This window comes from Sarcophilus harrisii, chromosome 1, assembly GCF_902635505.1.
Source record: "Sarcophilus harrisii chromosome 1, mSarHar1.11, whole genome shotgun sequence".
NCBI classification, from domain to species: domain Eukaryota; kingdom Metazoa; phylum Chordata; class Mammalia; order Dasyuromorphia; family Dasyuridae; genus Sarcophilus; species Sarcophilus harrisii.
The window spans coordinates 662052432-662074486 of NC_045426.1; the positions used below are offsets into that span (position 1 = coordinate 662052432).

Genomic DNA, 22055 nt, shown 5'->3' on the forward strand with positions numbered 1-22055 from the left:
ACTAGTCAGGCCCTTCCAAACAAGGGGGTCAAAGCCATCATAGCATGACCGAGCAGGGTCAATAGTCCTTGCTGTGGTTGCACAATCATGGACTAAAGTCACAAGTTAAGGGATGTAGATTTAGAATGAAAAGGAAACATAGATTTGGTCATGTATACTTATTGTGTATCTAATTTATATTTTAATATATTTAACATCTACTGGTCATCCTGCCATCTGGGGGAGGGGGTGGGGGGGTAAGAGGTGAAAAATTGGAACAAGAGGTTTGGCAATTGTTAATGCTGTAAAGTTACCCATGCATATAACCTGTAAATAAAAGGCTATTAAATAAAAAAAAGAAAAGAAAAGAAAAGGAAACATAGAGATTGTATGGGGATACTTATGTATCTTATATATATATTGTATTTGGATAGATAGATACTTGTATAAATTGTTAGAGATTGTATGGAGATACTTTATATCTTGTATATATATTGTACTTGTACAGACAGATAAATAGATACTTGTATATATGTAGCTAGAGATTATCTGGGGATACTTGTGTATATATTGTACTTGTACAGATAGATAGATACTTGTATATATATAGATAGAGATTGTATGGAAATACAGATGGGGAAATTGAGGCTTTGAGAAGTGAAATGACTTGCCCAGAGTCACACAACTAATAACTTTCTGGGGAAGGATTTCAACCCTTCCCCTCCAAGACTGAAGCTTTACCCATTTAGAGCTCAGAAGAGTGAAGGGGTCTAATTTGGGGTTCCCCAAGGCCAGGCTGATCCCTTCCTGTTCTTCCTTTTTTCACCCCATCCTCTGGGGGTGAGCCAGTGACAGAAAGGTTTCCATTCAAACATGACCCAATACCAACTTATTGTCTAGAGTTTGTGTACCTACAGCAGATGGCCACCAGGGGGAAACCTTACTCCTCTCCAAATGACATTTTTTTTTGACCTCGAATTCCAACCTGAAGCCAAAAAGTTGTGCGTTTTCTTTTTTTTTTTTAATTCTTCTAAACATATTTTCATATTTATCATGATGCACACAGGAAAATCAGATCAAAATACGTATAAAAGAATTGCATATATTTAACATATATTGGATTACTTGTCATCTTGGGGGAGGGATAGGAGGAAAGGGGGAGAAAATTTGGAACTCAAGGTTTTGCAAGGGTTAATGTTAAAAAAAATTATCCACAAATATGTTTTGAAAATAAAAAGATTTAATGAAAAATCAGCTCAAAAGGGGAAAAAATAAGAAAGAAAAAATAAGCAATCAAACAAAAACAAAAAAAGTGAAAATACTGTGTTGTGCTCCACATTCAGTTCCCACAGTCCTCTCTCTGGCTGCAGATGGCTCTCTTCATCACTGATCAGTGGAACTGTCCTCAATTATCTCATTGTTGAAAAGAGTCACACCCAAGTTGTAACTTTTCAAAAAGCCAAGTGGATCTGCCGGTGTGGGCAGTTCCTTCATTGAGACACAGTCCAAGAGTTCTCTTCATCTTCACAGATGACTGTCCAGTTCCAGGCTGAGACCAAGGGAGTCTATCTTCTGCCATAGTGTGCCTTCACCTAGAATGTCCAGTTCTGAGCTTGAGTTTAGGAAGGAGACTGACAAGCCAGAGAGTGTTTAGAAAAGATTGACCAGTTTGGTGAGAGAACTAGACACAAGCACATCTCTTATTACATCACTCCTCTCTTCAAAATACTTCAATATTTGTTTTTTTTTTTCCTCTCCCATAGTTTTTCTCTTTTGCTCTGATTTTTTTTCTCCTAACATGATTCATAAAGCAATGTGTATTAAAAAATAAATAAATTTGTTAAGAAAGGATCTTCGGTAGCTCCCTATTGATCATTGGATTTTTTAAAAACCCACCAAAAAACTATTCTGTTTGATCTTTAAAAACCCTTCAAAAACTGGTTCCCTCTCATCTATTCAAGCTGATTACACTCTTCTTCCCATTTTTGCATTCTACATTCAAAAAAAAATTGTGCTATACATTTCATCTCTATCTATCTATATATATATAAAACATACTTCATCTCCCATCTTCCTGCTCTTGCTTAGGCTATTCCTTCATGCTTGATACTGTCCCTCCTCTTCTCCTTCTCCTAGAATCCTTAGCTCCTTTCCTTTAAGATTTAGCTCAAGGGCCACCTTTTACAAGGGACTTTCCTGCCTCCATTTGTTAGTGTCCACTCCCAATTATGCTGCATTTATTTTGTATAGTTTGTATTTATCTGCACATGTATATTTCCTACACAGTAGAATGTAAAACCTTTGGGGGCAGGGACTATTTTATTTTTCCATTGGTATCTCTGATGTCTAGTGCACACGATAGACACTTAATGTTTGTTGAATTGAACGAACACAAAAATAGTATTTATTTAGTGATTTAAAGTCTCATTTGAATCTCGAAATGACCCTTTAAGGCAGGAGGCCCCAAAGATGCAAATAGCCTTATTTTATCTATAACAAATATCTTTACAGTATTGTTTAATGCCTGAGAGGAAATTTCCAAGGGTCGTAGAGATTCCCCAAGAGGAACCTAGACTAGGCAAGACAAGGAAACTGTGCTATTCTGGGGATTAAAGTTAGGGGAAAGAATAGAGGAAACAAGATTTGGACACTGGTCCCCAAAGTGAATTATCTTTTGTTTTGGTTCTATTGTTCTTGCATTTCAAATCTTCTGGTTGTCAAGTGGAGTGTTTTAGCAGTTGACATCTGTTATTGCATCTGCTGTTAAAGCTGACCATGCTGACCACCATGGAGCCCAATGGCAGCTGGATACCCATTGACCAGCTTTTGAGATATGGCAGCCATACTCATTACTGCTCGGGCAGGAGACTCAGGAAGCCCCAGACCGAGGCGGAGCCCATGTCCTGAAAATGGTAGCTCGGTTGGTAAATTGGAGGGGAGACTGCTTCTCACTGCTTTTGCCCTGATTTCCTCTGGGATGGTTTGTGATTCCAAGGCTGAGCTCCAAGACACAGATCTCTACCTCCCACCCCGATCCTTTTCTACAGTCTGCAAGCATGTGGAACTGGAGGATTCCCTCAGCCACACCTGAACAACCGGGAGAGCAATAAGGGGAAGGAAAGAAGACAAGTGGAAGTTAGGAGATGACTAGAGGAAGGCAGGTCCCTGTTATATAATTAAACTTCTTTTCCTTGTTTTCTCAGTATCTGTAATTGTTTAGCGCCATATATTATGAGTCTTGTAAACATCAGGGGAAGTTACGACCAGAAAGAAAAAAAAAGCAAATATGCGTGAGGGTTCTAGAGTTATAGATTTCATATTTTTGATACTTCAAGTTCTATTCCATTTCATCTCCTAGCAACTCTGAACCTGTCTAACGGGTTTGAAATGGCCTTTGGAGAGCTGTCTGAATGTTTGTGGGCTGAGTGCCCTCTGGTGATCAGAGCAGATACTGTAGCCTTTAGGAAGGTCAAAAAACCAGCTGGGCTTGTTATTGGGCTGATGGTTCTAGATTTGCCACTTTGATATTGCACTTCCTCACTGGATGATTAATAGAGTGACATGCTGCTGCCTTACTGTAGGCTTAAGGAGTACAGCATGCCAGTGGATCTGGGTTGCTTATATTGGAGTGCCCCACCCACAGAGCCCTATGCAGGTACTCACATAACAGACAAAAGAGAAAACTTGAGTCTCCAAGAGGTGGTTTTTCCCCAGTCACCAAGTATATAAGTGTCAGCATTATACTCATGTATAACCTATATTGGATTATTGTTGTCTAGGGGAGAGGGTGGAAGAAGGAAGAGAGAAAAATTTGGAACACAAGGTTTTGTAAGAGTGAATGTCAAAAATTATCTTTGCATGTATTTTGAAAATAAAAAGCTACGTGCAGCATGATAATTGTGGAAATATATATAAGAAGAACTTTCATGTTCGTTTTTTTTTTACAAGTTGAATAGATTTTTTTATTATAGTTTTTCTTTTTTCATTTTTATTAGAATTTTCTTGGCAGAGCTACTGAAGTGGTTTGTCATTTTATTCTCCAGCTCATTTTACAGATGAGGAAACTGAGGCAAACAGGGTGAAATTACTTGCCTAGGGTCACACAGCTAGGAAATGTCTGAAACTGGATTTGAATTTGGGCAGCAAAGTTTTCCTGACTTTAGGCTCAGTATTCTATCCACTGCCCTTCATAGCTGCTTCTTATATTGAAATAGGATTACCAAAATTTAAAAAAAATATATAAGCAAATTTATAGCCCCCCCCCAGGTTAATAACTCCCAATTTAGTCCAACATGCTTGTTTTACAGAGGAAGAAACTCAAGTGGAAGGGACTTGATTTTGAACAAGTCCTAAAATCCAGAGCTCCTGACTTTCAGCCCAGAGTTTCTGAAACCAGAACCCCCATCCTATTTTTTTTAAGCCAATTTAGTCTATTGAGAGGTCTGACTATATAGACCACATTTTCCTCTTCAAAGCTCAAAATCTTACAAAAGTAAATGCTGAAAACTATTTTATGTGTAATTGGGAAAAAATAAAATACTATTAAATAAAAGAAAAAAATGGATAGGGAAAGTTCTGAGGATTCCCTGGGAGTGACTGCAGTCCATTAGAAGATGGATAATTAATTATCATGATGGCCAAGATAATCAGTTTGGTTTTGAGGTACACATGGGACATCCAGGGACAGGTGTTCAGCATTTGGAGAGGCAGATCCAGAAGAAGGTGCTAGAACATGTGAATTTGAGAGTCAGGTTCATGGAGATGATAAGTGAACTTGGACAATGCCAGTGTTTGAACCCAGCAAAATGTTCTGGATTGAGATTCAGAAGATTTGAGTTTTGGGACCAATTTATTGTCTCTTGGAAAACTCATTACCTCACTCTAAGTTTTGACTTCCCCTTCTTTTCAGAGGAAAGAACTGAAGGAGATGGTCTCTGGGGTTCTTTCAGGTTCTAATATTCTTCCTCTTCCAGGTCCTACATTCTTAGGTCTTATCCAATTTTACCATTCTATGAAGTGGTCTACATTTTAAAATCCCTTCTAGCATTATATTATCTATTCTGACATCTTCCCATCATTCTGGGTTCTTTTAAGCTTTTAAGGCTTTTTCTAGCCCTAGTACTCTATATGTTCTAATCTTTCTAGCTCTAATAATCTAGGTTCTAAATTCCCTCAGATTTTGACATTTTATAATCTAAATCCAGCCATTCCAGAACCTGCATGCTCTGTTTTATGTCCTAACCTTTCTAGCTCTAATAATCTGGGTTCTGAGATCATTCAGAGCTTGGACATTCTATAATCTAACTCCAGCCATCCCAGAAAATGCTGCTTCGTTTTATGTTCTAGCCTTCTTTCTAGCTCTGATAATCGGGGTTCTGAGATTGCTCAGAGTTTGGACAGAGCTGTTGACATTTCAGCAGTGGTGGGTTCAGAAGCCAGGTGATGAGGGACTGAATAAGTGGATGGTGATGAGGGACTGAGTGAGTGGATGGTGAGGGAGAGGAGGCCACAAGAGCAGACCAGACTTTCTGGGAGTTTACTAAGAACTTCACGTGGCTTGAATCCCCTGCAGCCTCCTCTCAAGGGCCGCATCCTCTATTTACTGCTCAATCACGAGGCACGGCCAGCTCCTGGTGATCGCCTCTTCTGATCCGTGTGAGGTTCCTTGTCCTGCTGGCTCAATGGTGTTCTAAAGAGCCCCTCTTTGTGAACTCACAATGAGACTGTAATTTCCCCACCACTGTGGTCTTTATCCAATTATCTTCTTTAAGGGCTAATCATTCCCTGTCTGGCTGCTGTCTGGGACTGGGGTTTGGTGATTAAACAAGGCAGGGACACCTGGGGTGACAGTCCTCATCTCTGCAAGTTAGGGAGGTGCGAACACTCCCATCACCCCCCATCAGGCTTATGTTCACAATGTTAGATTCTGGAGCCAGCTCCACTGGGGATCAAGGCACAAAAGCTTCTTCCTGCTGGCAAAAGGATAACAGAACTCCCCCCTGATGACCTGAACTCGGCTTACCTGCAGAAGAACTGATGGTCACCCATGTAGGGTGATGGGCAGGACGAGGCTGCCCTCCTAGACCTAAGTAATTTCTCTGAGTTGCCCATTTTTGATACTTGGAAGCCCATCATGGAGAAATTCATTTCTCTTGTATATCAAAGCCATAGATTGTCAGAGCTTGCCAGCAGCTGGCAGGGGTGCAGGACAAGAGGGAGAGGAAAAGCAAAGAGAACAAAGAAAAAGCTCGGGCTAAGTGAGTCAAGTTGCACTTGACTAGTTTATTCAAGCAGAAAAAACTTGTTCTTTCTCATGGGAAAAGCAGTAATATGAAGATAGCATATTTTCCTTGTTAATGTTTCATATTATTTTGACTTATTTCTTACCCCCCTACCCGCCCAGTACTAACCATCACAATGTATGCACCTATTTTTTTGAACTTTAGTTATTTGCTACACATCTGGGATAGAGTCCAAGGACTTATGTCTGTGAGAAGACCTTGCATCTTCCTTGTATCTGAGCTGAGCTCAAGGATTTCCAGACACAACCCTCCACAAGATCTGGAAGGACCTTGGGATGCAACATAGAATGTCAAAACTTAGAGGGATTAGAGAAAGGCCCTGCATCTGGGCCAGGCCTAGAACGCTGGTCTCTTACCAGTTAGGTTTTGGTCAGGCACTCTGTCTGCCACTAATTTGGGGGACAGGGCCATAGTCTCTTTCCCACTGCCCAGTTACACATAGGTAGTCTTCCCTGTAAACCTACTGGCCATTCACCCCCTGCACCGGGGCAAAAATTTGAACCCTATCTTTCAGTCCATTGGGTTTTCACTGTAAATTCTAACTGACTAAGCAACAGTAATTTGCTAAGAAGGCCTGGAAATGATTTTCTCTCTCTCCAATTAAAATTATAAAAATTATCCATTGAGAAGGTAACAGAAATGTATTTTTCAGAGAGGATCTGAAGAGGCTCTTCCTTGCCATTTGCAGGATAACAAATTAATCCAGTTAACGAATGGGCTAATCAAGTACAGCAGATGGGTTAAGTACATAATAGAAGTCTCTGGAGAATGTACCTCATGGCAATTTACATTTCTAAAGCCCTGCTGTGATTGTGTCCTTCCCACGATGAAGGGCTCTATTGGCTCCCTACTGCCCATCACAGGTACAGAGCCAACCTTGTTGTCTGACAACCGAGGCTCAGCACTGTCTGTCTCCAACCTATCCTTCCAGCCTTCTCTCCGGCCACAGACCTTCTGGACAATGGCTCCAGGCAAACTTGACTACTGACCGCTCTTCAAAGCTTTCCCAACCTCTCTGCCTTTAAACTTAGCCTTATGTCGGAAACGTTCTCCCCAAACCCTGAACCACCACATCATAGGTATATACCTATAGGAAGCTATAGGAAAAAGGCAGTGATGAGTGTCATTTCAGGAATATGGGACAAAGAATACCAACTCTTTCGCACTCACACACTCCTCAAGTGTTGTAATTCCAGGAAAATTTCTATGGCCCTAGCACCAGCCAACACTGGCAGCTGAAAAGAATTTACCTGTAATTGGGGCACAGAGCCTTTCTCTTTCCTGGTAGGTCATAAAAATCCATCTACCCATTTAAAACTCATTTAAAATGACTCATCTTTTAAAAAATCAACATTTTTTCTGATGACAGTATATGGCTGACTCATGAAATACAGAATGTCCAAACCATTTCTGCCTGCCTCTAACTGATCTCTTGCCTGAAGGGGTTGTACTATGTCCCAGGGACAGCGAGTTACCTCTAGCCACTCGTAGTAGGAGCCCACTCTTCCCACAGATGCTGACAGCTGCTCAGCTGGAAGAGCTGATTTTTTTTATATAGCTTTTTATCTACAAGTTATCTGTATGGGTAATTTTACAGCATTGACAATTGCCAACCTTTTGTTCCAATTTTTCCCTCCTTCCCCCCATCCCCTCCCCCAGATGGCAGGTTGACCAATACATGTCAAGTATGTTAAAGTATAAGTTAAATACAATATATGTATACATGTCCAAATTGTTACTTTGCTGTATAAAAAGAATCAGACTGAAGTAGTGTACAATTAGCCTGTGAAAGAAATCAAAAATGCAGGCGGACAAAAATAAAGGGATTGGGAATTCAATGTAATGGTTCTTAGTCATCTCCCAGAGTTCTTTCGCTGGGTGTTTCCCTGGGTTCTTTCATTACTGCTCTATTGTAACTGCTTTGGACCCTCCCATTGTTGAAGAGAGCCACGTCCATCAAAAATGATCATCATATAGTATTGTTGTTGAAATGTTGTTGAAGAATGAACAAGAAACTAGTTCCTCCAGGCCTTTCTGAAATCATCCTGCTGTCATTTCTTACAAGAGCTGATGTTTTAAGCATTTTACAAAAGCAAGTGGCCGGGTTCTCGAAGCCTTTCCTTTTCAGTGCTGAGGGAGGCAGGCTTGGTTTGAGCATGTTTTATTAGATGAAACTTTTCAAGAAAATATTTTGCTCTGTCAAAGCAAATGCTTTTTAAAGCCAACAAACAATAATCGTGGTAGAACTAGATATTCTCTAGGCCTTTCAGTTAATTCTGTGACTGTAAAGATGTTTGGGTTTAATATGATTTGTGAAAGCCTATTGCCTTTGTATACTTCTGTAAGCTATGTCCCATGTAAGACATATATGTCAGCACGAATTGTCTAAATATGGTTCACAGAGAAAACACTGATAAATATCTTGGGATTTTGCCCACTCCCTTCAAGAGAAACTTCAAGTCTTATCTGCCAAGAAGCCAGAAAACAAGACATTTCCAAACTGTAAAGTCTATTCTCTTCTGAGAAGGGATACTTAACTAGAATTTTACTTTTCTGCCCCTCAAAATATTTCTAGTCTAGGGACTTTTTTTTTTTTTTTTGGTTCAGGCAGCTTTCCTGGATGTCTCTTAAAGAGGGGCTGCAAACTCCAAGTTTATATCCGCTAGTTTGTCCCTTTTGCTCCAAATACAAGTTACACAAAAGACCATCGCAAATAGTGAATAATTAGATCTCCAAGTAGCTAGCAAACAGAAATCAGGGGCACAGAAAAAACTATCTTAGAAAATAAAGTGAATATATGTACTCATTAAAAGAAATTTATCACAGCTCAACCAAGAGAAAGGACTCAAACTTTACCCTCAACCCCCCATTCCACAGGGGGAATTCTTCAAAGTCTCTAAGGAAGTAGGTTGGAAATCAGAAACAAATTGAGGCACTGGTTCTTCTGTGTCAGATTTCCCAGTCTTTTGTTTTGTTTTGTTTCCAAAAGTCTCTTCCCAGAGCCTTCACAAAGTCATGTATTTTTCTCATGCTCTCAACCAAGCCAGCATCAAAACAAGCAATGAAAAATACCCCAGGCTTGAAACCCAGGTTACATCTTCCTCATGGACGCTCTCAACATGTGAGCAGATTACTCATTAATATTGTGTAGAGAAGAAAAAGTAAATATAAGTCTGCAGTTACTGATGCAAACCTGATATTTTTAGCTGCTGTTTTTATTAAAAAGAGATAATAAGGTCCATGATTTTTTCTGAGTGTTTATTCTCTCCCCCTCTTTCAGGTACTTTTGAGCATCTGAATGAACAAGAAACTAGGCCCAAAACTGAACAGGAAAGGGGTTATACTGCCTGGAAATTTCCCAGTGCTTTTTAATAACCCCAAGCTTCCGTGAAAGACTCATCTTTTTAAAATCAACATTTTTCTGATGACAGTGTATGGCTGACTCATGAAATACAGAACGTCCAAAGAATTGGTTATGAGTCACCCAAAGGGCAACTGGTGGGTGTAAGCGGCAACACAGAGCCAATTGATCTATGACCAATGAAATGACCCATCAGGAAGGACTCCATAAGACTGATGAGGAAGCTTGTCTCCCACTGTGGGCAAAAAGGTGATTCCCTAGGGTGCAGAGTGCATTTTGGACACTAAGTGCATTTGTTTTACACCAGAGCTTTGGGGGGATTGGAGAGACTTAAAGAGGAGGAGGAAAGTGATATTTACAAAAAGGTCAAAGTGCAGGAATGGAAAATTTAAAAATAAACAGAAGAGAGCAGAAGGATGTTTCAGAAGAGACACAAACAGCTATGTTGAAACTTCCATATAACATTTTAAATATATTTTACAAATTAATTATAGTGGAGATTCACAGTTCTATTTGCAGCTACCTTCTGTTATATTTTGTACAGAAAACTGTCCATGCTAGTTGTTTGTCAAGTTCACATAAAAAGAATAACTTTAAAGCTTTTCTTTAAAAATTGTTCAAGTTCATAATTTAACATGTATTGGTCTAGGGGGAAAATTGGAACAGGTTTTGCAAGGGTCAATGCTGAAAAATTACCCATGCATAAATCTTGTAAATAAAAAGCTAGAATAAAAAAATTGTTAAATTATAGAGCAGAAGCAGGCAACCAAGATGGTGAAGGAGGTTGACATCAACCCCATGCTCAATTGAAGAAACATGGGATGGAAGTGGGAGTTAAGCACAGCTGGGCTCAAGGAGTCAAAGTGCCCCGTGGGAGAAGGATCCTATTTGCTGTGGGACCACAAGGCAAATTTAGGTTGATAAAGACTCAAACTCTTCCAAAGTGGAATGGATTGCTGCCACATAAAAAGATGCATTTCCCCATCACTAGAGAGCTTCAAACAAAGATGACACAGCCATTTTCTGGGAGGTTGTAAAGAAGGCTCTTGCCTTTATGGATATTGGACCGGACTGCCTCTGAGTTTCCATCCCTCTGAGTCCCTCCTTCCCTGATAAAAATTTTACCATTCCTTAAAGATTCTGCTCAAATTCTGCTTCCTTGGAGAAGTCCTCCCTGGTTTCCCCAGCCGTAAGTGATGGCTCCCTGGCACTTAGAACTCTCTCCTGTACAATTAACATGATCTCTTATCTTGCAATATAATTTCCTGCATATATAGCTTAAGGGCCCCTCCAAGAAGAGTTGTACTCTACCCTGTATATATGGAGTTTAGTTGGCTCCCTTTGTAAGACCATGTTTTGTTCCATGGGTTTAAAGACATTCAGAGAGGAGATGCACGATGTCCCCAGCCTGACAGAGCTCTTCCCTCCATAGTCCAGCTACATCCTTCAGCCCACAGACCACATCTTATTCACGTCTCTTTGCACCAGAATGGGTTCTACCAAATCGGCGGAGGGAGCAGCTCTCCCAAGGGGGGCAGGGAAACTCCTGCCGTTCACACGGAGCACGTGCAGGTCTCCCTCCGGACTACATGGCCGCGGAGTGACCACTGCCCACCAGCGCAGCTCCCTCACAATCAGTCGCTCTCTTCACAGCAGGTCACCACACCAAGAAACCAGAGGGATGCCGGGGCTTAGCTGGATTTGGGCATAATGTGAGTGTGGAGGTTTGCTGGGAGAGCATGACTGGGGGGTCTGGCATTGGCTGGAAGGGCTGGACCGGAGACAGTCCTTAGGGGTTCAATGGCGATTTGGAAGGTTTGTAGGGAAGCATTCGCATCAATGCCTTGGATAAAGGAGTCCATGTCACACAGCTGACAGGTCCAAGCTGCCCCATCTTTATTCTCTGTATTTACTGTATAATTATGTAAGTTCCCTGAGGATCCCATTTTGTCACATACTACTAACAGATATTTGACTGAAACTTCTTCTGGGGGCAAAGGACACCCCATCGGCCCATCAGAGAGAGACTGGATGGCCACTGGGATGGGTTGGACACAATGGCCTTTTGGTCTGTCCTTTCTACTTCTGACAGGGAGATTGTGACCTTCAGCTCTCACATTCAATATACCAAGGCTCCCTCCCGTCTGACATTTGAGGCTAAGGCCTCTTAGAGCACCCAGGTCTCTGTACGCACCTGGCAGAGGGCTCCGTGTGCAGAGCACAGGTGTTCAGGGCCAGGCTATTATTCAGTGGGATTCATCAATCCACACAAACAAGTGAGCTGGGTTTCCGAGTCCCCCAGCCCTCCCCTGGAGAGGCAGCTTTCTACTGTCTCATCCCCACCCAACAGGTTCAGAGGAAGCCACCAGGGACCTGCTCCTCTTTCCTTTACCTGTAATTGTTTTCTAAGTTAAAAATTGTCTTCCAATTTTCAGATGATGAAATTGAGACTATTTCCGCTCATATGAAAGTGTTCTAAATCACTATTCATCAGAGAAATGCAAATTAAGACAACTCTGAGGTACCACTATACACCTCTCATATTGGCTAAGATGACAAGAAACGATAATGACAAATGTTGGGAGGGGATGTGGGAAACCAGGGACACTGATGCATTGTTGGTGGAGTTGTGAACACATCCAGCCATTCTGGAGAGCAATCTGGAATTATGCCCAAAGGGCTATAAATCTGTGCATACCCTTTGATCCAGCAGTGTTACTACTGGGCTTATATCCCAAAGAGATCATAAAAGGAAAGGGACCCACATGTGCAAGCCCTGTTTGCAGTGGCCAGAAACTGGAAACTGAGTGGATGCCCATCAATTGGAGAATGGTTGAATAAATTGTGGTATATGAATGTTATGGAATATTATTGTTCTGTAAGAAATGACCAGCAGGATGAATAGAGAGGATTGACGAGACTTACATGAACTGATGCTGAGTGAAATGAGCAGAACCAGGAGATCATTATTTACCTCAACAACGATACTGTATGAAGATGTATTCTGATGGAAGTGGATTTCTCTGACAAAGAGAAGATCTAACTCAGTTTCAATTGATCAATGATGGACAGAATCAGCTACACCCAAAGAAGAAACACTGGGAAATGAATGTAAACTGTTTGCATTTTTGTTTTTCTTCCCGGGTTATTTTTACCTTTTGAATCCAATTCTCCCTGTGCAACAAGAGAACCGTTCGGTTCTGCACACATATATTGTATCTAGGATATACTGTGCCATATTTAACGTGTATAGGACTGCTTGCCATCTGGGGGATGGGGTGAAGGATGGGAGAAGAAAAGTTAGAACAGAAGTGAGTGCAAGGGATAATGTTGTAAAAATTTACATGGGTTCTGTCAGTAAAAAGTTATAATTTAAAAAAAAAGAAAAGAAAATTGTCTTCCCTGGTGGGTGGTAGAAGGGGATGACTTCAGAGAGCCCTCAAACTAACGGGAGGCTTTAGTGTTTACACAGAAATGCTCCACACAGCTCCCTGCCTCTCCTCCGCCACCCCCCAACTCCCTGAAGAGCCAGTCAGGAGAGAAGCAAATGGGGAGCAGGCCCATCCAGAGGGCCAGGGAGAGGCGGCTGGCCCCTAGGAGAGAGAGGGGAACCATCTTCCCTCCACAGCCAAGAAGGCTCTGTCTCCAGCAGGAGGAGCTGCTGTCGTGGAGGGCGAGGGACTGAGTCTGGGTGTCAGGGGTTCTCCCCGGAAAGCAGATATTTGGGGGGAGGGGGACTGGGCCTCCTTAGGTTCTGCCACAGGAAGGACTTGACTTGTTTCCTGGAAGAGGGTGAAAGCAAGAAGGAAACTTTAAAGCCGGGCTTCTTAACCCAGGGCCGCGAGCTTTAAAAAAAAGTTCTATTTGTACATGTGATTCATGCATGTACATATATAGAGACCTATGTACATATTCTGCAGCCGGTGTCCTCAGACTGATTGCCGAGGAGACCTAGAACCCCGTGAGGTTAAGAACGCCAATGGGAAAGCCTACAAACGAGGACAATGGGGGCCCGGCCCCCGTCAGTGCGGCTGAGCCCCACGCCTGGCACACAGCAGGACTCTAACGACTTCCTCTTGAACTTCTCGGACTGGCGCTGGCGGGAAGACCACCGCCTTCACCGTGAGGGCGCTCCCCTGCCGGGAGGAGGGGCCGGTCGCCCCGCGCCTGGGCCCTGAGGGAGGAGGTCGCCTTCCTGACTGCCTGACTGCCCAGCAGCCTCTGGGACCGGCACAAATACAAGAAAGGCTGCAGAAGGCACCGGCCCGTGTACTGCGAGCTGTCCCACGCCTTAAGCAAGCACTGCCCTCCTTAGAGAAGACAGAGAACACGGGGGCCCTCATGCTCAGGGACAGGGGGAACAAGGTCTTCCAGGACTGGCCATTTCTTTGCCGGGGGAGTGTCCCAGTCACTGTGGTCAATGTGGGGGAAAGCACGCCCGGGGCTGCCCCGGGTTAAGCGTCTATTCCTCCCGGGGTCTCAATGTCCTCATTTGTAAAATGAGATGGGGGGGGGGGGGGGGGGATGGCTTCCGAGGCCCCTTCCAGGTCCAAATCCGAGTGGCGTTCCCGCTGTCCCTCCACACGTTCCCATGATCTATGACGTCAGCGCCCAACCTGGGCCCTCATCCACCATCAGTCCAAAGACTTGGGCCCCAGCGGGAGTCCCGTGGCCAGTCACCCAACCCGAGGCCTGGTCCCAGCCAGACAGCCTGGCTCCTGGACGTGCCCCTGCTTCCCCTCACAGCCGAGTTATTCGCTTCTACTGGGGGAGGGGAGAGGAAGGAGTTCTCTACTGAAGACAGACAATGGGGACTCCGAGGAGAAAGATCCGGGGGTTCTTGGTTTTTGGCACCGAGTCCGTCACAAACCTATGTACAAGACTTCAGGCTGGCCCGAAGCCCGGCCCGCGCAGTGCCCTCTGGGCAGGCAGGTCACGAGTAGCTGGCAGGCATCCTGCGCCACAGACCCCCACACAGACAGTTCTTGGTCCAGCGCTGCTCCCACTGCTTCACCGCCGTCGCCTTGTGGGGGGACCTGAGCACGGTGACGCAGCCGCACCTGGGGGAGGGAACAGGGCAGGTGAGAACGTGGGGGGGTGAGCCCAGGGAGGGGCGGCTGCAGGGCAGAGGTGAGGGCGACCATGAGCACGGGCACAGCCGAGCTGGCTCCACCCTGGGCTCCCGGGACCTGCATTAGGACCTCCCTGAGGCCTACAGCAACCTGGGCAGTCCTGCCACCTTCTAGCAAGGGGAAGGGGAAGGCAGAGATGGGACGGCTATTGGCCGTGGGAGGGAAGCTTCCTTTCAGAACTGCCTGAAGATAGAAGGGCCACCACAGGGCAGGCAGGCGGGCAGGGGCAGGGTTATGGTAGGATGGAGGCCCAGAAGCCTCAGCTTCCACTCTGTTCGTACCACCAGTAACTTCAGGTGGACTTCCAAGCCAGGCCTGCCGGACCCCGGGGGACGGGCAGCAGAAACCCGGACCTCGGGCGCTCACCTGGTGCAGGATTTGCATTCCTCGGTGGGGTACGCCCCCAAGTGCAGTCTCCGGAGGTGGTCAATCTTCGGCTGCCCAGGGGCTCTGAACACAGAGAGAAACAGCAGATTGATGGGGAGCTCAGACCCCAGGAAGGGTCAGGAGGGATCCCTTGGAGGACAATGACAGTAACAAAATAGGTTCAGAGGGTGTGCTTGTGAAGCACTTAACACAATGCCAAGCACACAGCAGGTGCTTTACACTTGTCCCTCCCACCCCTTTCTAGAGGATTCTGAAAAGCTCTGGGAAGCTGCCTCCTGCCCATCTCCGTACATTTGGGGAAACAAGAGCCGTCCAAATCCCCACCTGCCCCGGAGCTTCTCCACCTTCAGCCTGATGAAGCTGGGGGCTCTGCCCCTTCCTAGGGACCGAGCATTTATCCGCACAAAATGAAACGAGGCGCTGATTATCAAGCAAGCTTTTGGCGAGGCCCCTGCACGCCAGCTTCCCTGGCAGAACGCTCTGCAGATACCGGTTCAGCCAAAGGAAAAACTTGTTGACCAGGAGCTGTACCACAATGTTCTGGGCGGCTGTGGGGGGTGAGGCGCTCCCGACCCTGCGCTGGGTGCAACCATCCCTGAGGGATGCTGGGGAGGGGCGCAGGGTCCCCGGCCAGCCCAGGACTGGCCTCCTGAAGGCCGGGCGTGCCCCAGCATGGCCTGTCCCTGTGCAGGTGGCCCTAGGGGGTAACATGTGGACTCTCCTGCCTTTGCCTGAGCACCCCCCAACCTTTCTACTTCCCGCAACCACACGGAACACCTTGGGCTGCCTCTCTCCAGGGGTCCCCACCCCCGCTTGCCCCTACCTGGCGAGGACCTCGAAGGGTGGCGCGCCAGCATAGCCGAGCAGCCCGGGGGCCTTCCCAAACTGCAGTCGCACCAGCTGCTTGCTCTGGAGTTTGCTGATGATGCCGTCGCTGATGGGCAGCCAGTCCAGGCTGGGGATGAGCAGCTGACTCGGGAGGAGACAACACTCGTCAATGAGGGTCTCATCGGGCTCCGAGGGGTGGTTCTCATCCCGGCCTAGAGGAGAGAGGCTGATGATGGGCAAGAACTTCCTCACGGCCCCAAGGAGATGGGCCCTGGCGCCGGGCCTGTTAGCAGCAGCGCGGGGGGAGGAGGAGGAAAGGGCTTTGTGCCAAGGACAGAACTGTCTGGCCACAGTGCCATGTCCAGCGGGTCCCCAGAGAAATGCCTGAGCCAGGGGGCCGTTCTTCCGAGCCCAGCTGGCCAGAAAAACTGAACACTATGATGCTTCTGCTCCCTCCAGCAGACACTTCCCAGGCTGCCCTTCTCATCCCCTCCTCCCAGAAGCTGGGCCCGCCTCGGAGCCTTGGTTCCAGAAGGGGAGCTATGACCTCACCCTGTTCACAGTCAGGCTCCAAAATGCTTCCGCGTCCTTGCACGTCCACGGGCCCCAGCCCCAGGTCCCCTGATGGGCGTTCCTCCCCCCTAGGGCTGTGGGCCCTTGAGGGCAGAGGCCGCTGTGCTGGCTTGCACCTGCAGGCCCAGCACCATGCCTGGCACACAGTGTTAGTGATCCAGAGACTGGGTCAGACACTGACCTGAGCAAGCCTGATCCCTTCTGGGAGCCCCTGAAATGAGGGCTGACCCAAGGGGTTACCCAGTGTCTCAAGCTCCTTCATTTTCTGACATTTTGGGGTCCAGGTGAAAGGCCACAGCCCTCCCAGGTCCCAGTCAGCCCTGACATCCCCACCCCACCCACAAGCCCAGCGATAACCCCCCACACCTGCAGTCACTGCCTCAGCTTCTGCTCAAAGTCTTCTGGGCCGGGAATTCACAGCCTCTTGAGGGAGAATTCCACTTTGGGAAAATTCTAACTGCTGGGGAAGTGGACCTGCCCTTCTACAAAGCAGGACAGGTCCGGGTCCTCCTGATGATGGTGACCGGCCTGGTCTCGGCTCACCCACATACAGGACCATCACAAGGCCCCTCGTGACCTGGCTGGACATGCTCCAGCTGACCAAGGCCTTCTAGGGCAGAGTGCCCAGAACTGAAGGCAATACGCCTCCAGGGGCAGCCCGTGGCAGAGCACCTGGGAGGGGCCTGCCTTCCCAAGCCCAGGCCCTCCCACCCAGCTGCAGGCCCCCTCCCCCAAGCCCTGAGGCCCAGTCCCACCTGCCGATCCTGTGCCAGCATTAAGGGATTGAACATTTACCCCTAGGAAATTTCACCTTATTTGAGCGAGTCCCCGGTTCTAACCCTCCTGGGAGGCAGCCGGGCGAGCAGACAAGCCGTGCTCAGGGCTGGGGAGGCCCGAGTCCTGCGCAAGGCGCTGGCTAGCAGTGTGGCCCTGGGACCTTCGCTTCTGTGCGTCAGGGTCTCATCAACTGTAAAATGGGGGTCTCACATCGATTCCCTCACTGAGTCACGGGGATGGGACGGTGTTTCAGAGCGCTCTGCAAGCCCTGAAGTGCCATTAGATGCTGGCGATGGTCACCGCCACCTGTGCAGGGGGTGGCTCTAACTCGGTCCCACCCTGCGTTACCCTCTGAGACTGCACTTATTCGCCCCATGTTGGAGCCATTTGACAAGCACCACAACCTGCCCCGTTTCCCTTCGGAGATGAGGAGACTGTGACCAGCAAAGCTCCAAGAGCTCTCAGAGCCGCAGACTAAACCGGGCTCAGCCCAGACGGGTGGTCACCTCTCCCCTGCTTCCTGAGCCGTGCAGTCACTAATCATTTCTCCCCCCGCCCCGCAGACAAGGCTCCCTATGGCTTACAGCAGAGCCAGAGCTTGGTCAGGAGCCGGAAAAGGAGGGACATGCTGTCCTGGGTGTCGGAAGTCGCAGTGTAGATGGGCAGGCAGCTTGGTTTCAGGAGGCCCCAGATTCGAATAACGACCATCAATTCTCGCAGCATGCCCAGGGAAGCGCCATCGCGCAGAAAGCTGTGGCCTGGGCGGACGGGAGAGCCCTGGTGGGAATCCAAAAGTAATGTTACTCTAAATCTTCCCGAAACCCTGTTTTCCTCCCGTCATTCCCCTGGGGAGCAGGTGGAAGGGGGTGGCTGGTGACTCCCTGGTGGGGAGAGCCAGGAGCACCTGCTGACCTCAGAGGCTGAAAGACCCACTGTTTTCCTAGGGCGTATTCCCCAAGACCTGCCAACCTTGGGTAGGTAAAATCACCCACTCCTAATGATTCATGTGGTGACAGATAATGCTGCCAAAGCAAGAATCTTACTGAAGAGAAAGAAGTTTTCAGCAATGAAGTGCAGAAACTGTGGGCAGGGGCTAGTTCATCGCCACTGCCAAGTAAGAAGGTCACATCTCAAATGGAATCTGGGTTTCTGATTATGCCCAAAGGGCCATCAAACTGTGCGTCCCCTCTGACCCAGCAGTGTCTCTACTGGGCTTATATCCCAAAGAGATCTTAAAGGAAGGAAAGGGATCTGTATGTGCAAGACTGTTGGTGGCAGCCCTCTTTGTAGTGGCTAGAAACTGGAAACTGAGTGGATGCCCATCAATTGGAGAATGGCTGAATAAGTTATGGTCTATGAATGTGATGGAATATTATTGTTCTATAAGAAATAATCAGCAGTGCTTGCCATCTGGGAGAGGAGGTAGAGGGAGGGAGGGATAAAGTCGGAACAGAAGTAAGTACAAGGGATAATGTTGTAAAAATTTTTTTCAAAATAAAAACAAAATTAAAAAAAAAAAAAAGAAATTTGGAGATTTGACCAATATATCAACTTCATAGGATTGCTGTAAGAATAAACGAATGAATTTTATACATTAAAAAAAAAAAAGAAAGAAAGAAAGAAATAATCAGCTGGATGATTCCAGAAAGGCCTAGAGAGACTTACAGGAACTGAAGCTGAGTGAAGTGGGCAGAACCAAGAGAACACTGTACACAGCAACAAGATTATGTGATAATCAATTTTGATGGACACGGCTCTTTTCAACAATGAGGTGATTCAGGCCAGTTCCAATGGACTTATAATGGAGAGAGCCATCTGCACCCAGAGAGAGGACTGTGGGAAGTGAATGTGGATCACAACACAGTATTTTTATCACTTTTTTGTTGTTTCCTTGATTTTTTTTCTTTTTGATCTGATTTGTGTGTGTGTGTGTGTGCGCGCGCACACAGCATGATAAATGTGGAATTACGTATAAAAGAATTACATGTTTAACATATATTGGATTACTTGCTGTCTAGAGGAGAATATGAGGAGAAAGAAGGGAGAAAAATTTGGAACATAAGGCTTTGCAAGGGTGAATGTTGAAAATTATCTTTGTATATATTTTGAAAAAAAAAAGCTATAATAAAATAAAAAGAAAAAAAGAAATTTGGGCTCCTGGGCCAGAGAGAATGGCCTTAAGGAGGGCTGGTAAAAGTCATTTGCATGAAATTAATCCAAAGGACTTTAAACTGAAAGGAAACTACCTACCAAACCAGACACTATAGAGAAAAGCAACCACATGAGAAGACTAAGGTAGGAAATCTAGAAATGCACCAGAGACCGAATCCAAGAGCTATCAATAACCCCACGGTTTCGGGGGGCCTAGACAAGGTCACAAAGGATAGCTAAGAGGCAATGGGTGGAAACAATGAGTATCCATGAGTATCCTTCTTATCTCATTCAAGAAGTCAAACAGCTAAGATATGGGGAGGGCAGAAGGGAGACGCTTGGGAAGAAGCCTCTTCTGCCTTCCTCCCATTCTTATATGGCATTGAGATCTGCTGGAGAAAAGGCAGAAATCAGTGAGGAATTCTGCAGGTCTGGAGCCATAACATCGTAGTTATGATGGATCTGGTGGAGTGGGGCACCCTCGGCCAGAAGGAGAGCAGCTTGTTTTTATTCTAAGCTCCCGGCTGGTCTTTAAGATAAGAGAGATGGTATTAAGCTCAATTCTCAATCACATGGAACAACTCCAGATGATCACTCTACCTCAGAATTTGGGATAAAGAAAAGAAAGCTTACATGAACTGAGGCTGAGTGAAATGAGCAGGACCAGGAGATCATTATATACTTCAACAGTAATACTATATGATGATCAATTCTGATGGATGTGCTCTCTTCAACAATGAGATGAACTAATTCATCTCCCTTTGTTTAATAATGAATAGAACCAGCTACACCCAGTGAAAGAACTCTGGGAAATGAGTGTGAAGCACTACATAGAATTCCCAATCCCTCTGTTTTTGTTGCTTGCATTTTGATTTCCTTCACAGGTTAATTGTACACTATTTCAAAGTCCAATTCTTCTTGTGCAGCAAAATAACTGTATGAATATGTATACATATATTGTATTTAACATATATTTTAACATATTTAACATGTATTGGTCTATCTGCCACCTGAGGAAGGCATAGGGGGAAGGAGGGGAAAAATTGGAACAAAAGGTTTGGCAATTGTCAATGCTGAAAAATTACCCATGCATATATCTTGTAAATAAAAAGCTATAATAATAAAATTAAAATTAAAAATTACTTTAATTAATTAAATTAAAAAATTTTTAATTGGAAAAAAAAAGAAAAGAAAGCTGGCCATATTGTGACCCAAGCCTGGAGGAGGAGAGATGAGTAGGATCCAATATCCTGATCTTTTACAAAACATACTAGGCATAGTACTTGGTGTTGGAGATACAAAGATCAAACACCAAGAGTGCTGGTCCTCAAGGAGTATCCATTCTACTGGAGAAAGACAATATTATACACAGATAATAAAATACAAAGTATATTCAAAGTAAATACAAAGTAATTGTGAGGGATAGGAACCCTAATGGTTGCAGTGATCAGTGAAGGTAGCCTGTTGGAAGTGGCACTTGAGAAGATCCATGAAGAGAATTGGGAATTGTAAGAGAAAGATAAGGGGTGGAGAACTTGGGGAGGAAGAGAACAGATAATCTGTGCAATGGCATGGGAGAGGGACAGCCAATAGGCCAGTCTGGCTGGAAGATAGAACAAGAATGGAAAGCAGTGTGAAATCAGTCTGCACAGGAAGCTTGGAATTAGACTTGAGAATGGTTTTAAATGTCAAACAAAAACATAATTGTATTTAATCCTAGAGCCACTTAAGCTACTATTGTTACCATCATCTGGAAAATGAAGACCTTAAGGTTATAAGGAGGAAGATCAAGTGACTATAAATGAAGCATTATTAGACTTAAGCCCTAAAAGAGATTAAAGAAGAAGGGGAAGGATACACACACACATATCAAAATATTTAGAGCTGTTCTTTTTGTAATGGCAAGGAACTGTAAGCTAAGGCAGGGTCAGCTCCCCATCAACTGGGAAACGGTATGTAAATGTGATAGAATACTATTGTACCATAAGAAATACCAAAGGGATGATTGATGGTGGGGAAACCTGGGAAGCCCTGTGCAAACTGATGCACACTGAAGGGAGCAGAACCAAAATGGTGCATATAATGACAATAACAGTAAAGATAAGCAAGCCTGAAAGACTTAAGAACTTTGATCTACATATTAACCAACCATGACTGCAAGACAGAGGACAGATAATGTAGCCTGATACTCATCTCCTGACAGAGGTGACAATCTCAAGGTGCAGAACAAAACTTTTTTTCTTTTGGACACAACCAATGTGGAAGTTTGTTTTACTTGATTATTCATATTAATCACAAGGGTTTTGTTTTTCTTTTTCTTTTTTCAATTGGGGGAGTGAAGATAGGAAAGAAAAAATAAACCTTTGTTAACTAGGAAAAAAATTTTTTTTTGAAGAAAGTTGAAATGAAGAGACTTTATAACCATAAAGCACCAAAGCAATGCCAGTTTAAACTGTCCTAGGCCACTGTGCTGGTAAAAGCATCAAGATAAGGAGGGCGAGAGGAGACACTGGGCCAGGCTGGCCTGCTCGCCCTCTGCCCACTTTGGCTGAGGACAGAGAAGCA

The 22055-nt window shown here is 45.3% G+C and overlaps 1 protein-coding gene across 2 annotated transcripts in view; it reads right to left on the reverse strand.

Moving 5' to 3' along the window:
• Positions 1-12955: 12955 nt before the first annotated feature.
• MED16 (mediator complex subunit 16) overlaps positions 12956-22055 on the reverse strand; it is a 39489-nt gene continuing 30389 nt past the window's right edge. For both annotated transcript variants that reach the window (XM_031948005.1, XM_031948006.1), the window contains exons 12-15: positions 17924-18116; positions 15985-16201; positions 15141-15224; positions 12956-14702 (exon numbers count right to left, since the gene is read on the reverse strand). In XM_031948005.1, coding sequence (XP_031803865.1) covers positions 14576-14702; positions 15141-15224; positions 15985-16201; positions 17924-18116 — 621 coding nt within the window. In that variant the 3' untranslated portion in view covers positions 12956-14575. The remainder of the gene's footprint in view (positions 14703-15140; positions 15225-15984; positions 16202-17923; positions 18117-22055) is intronic.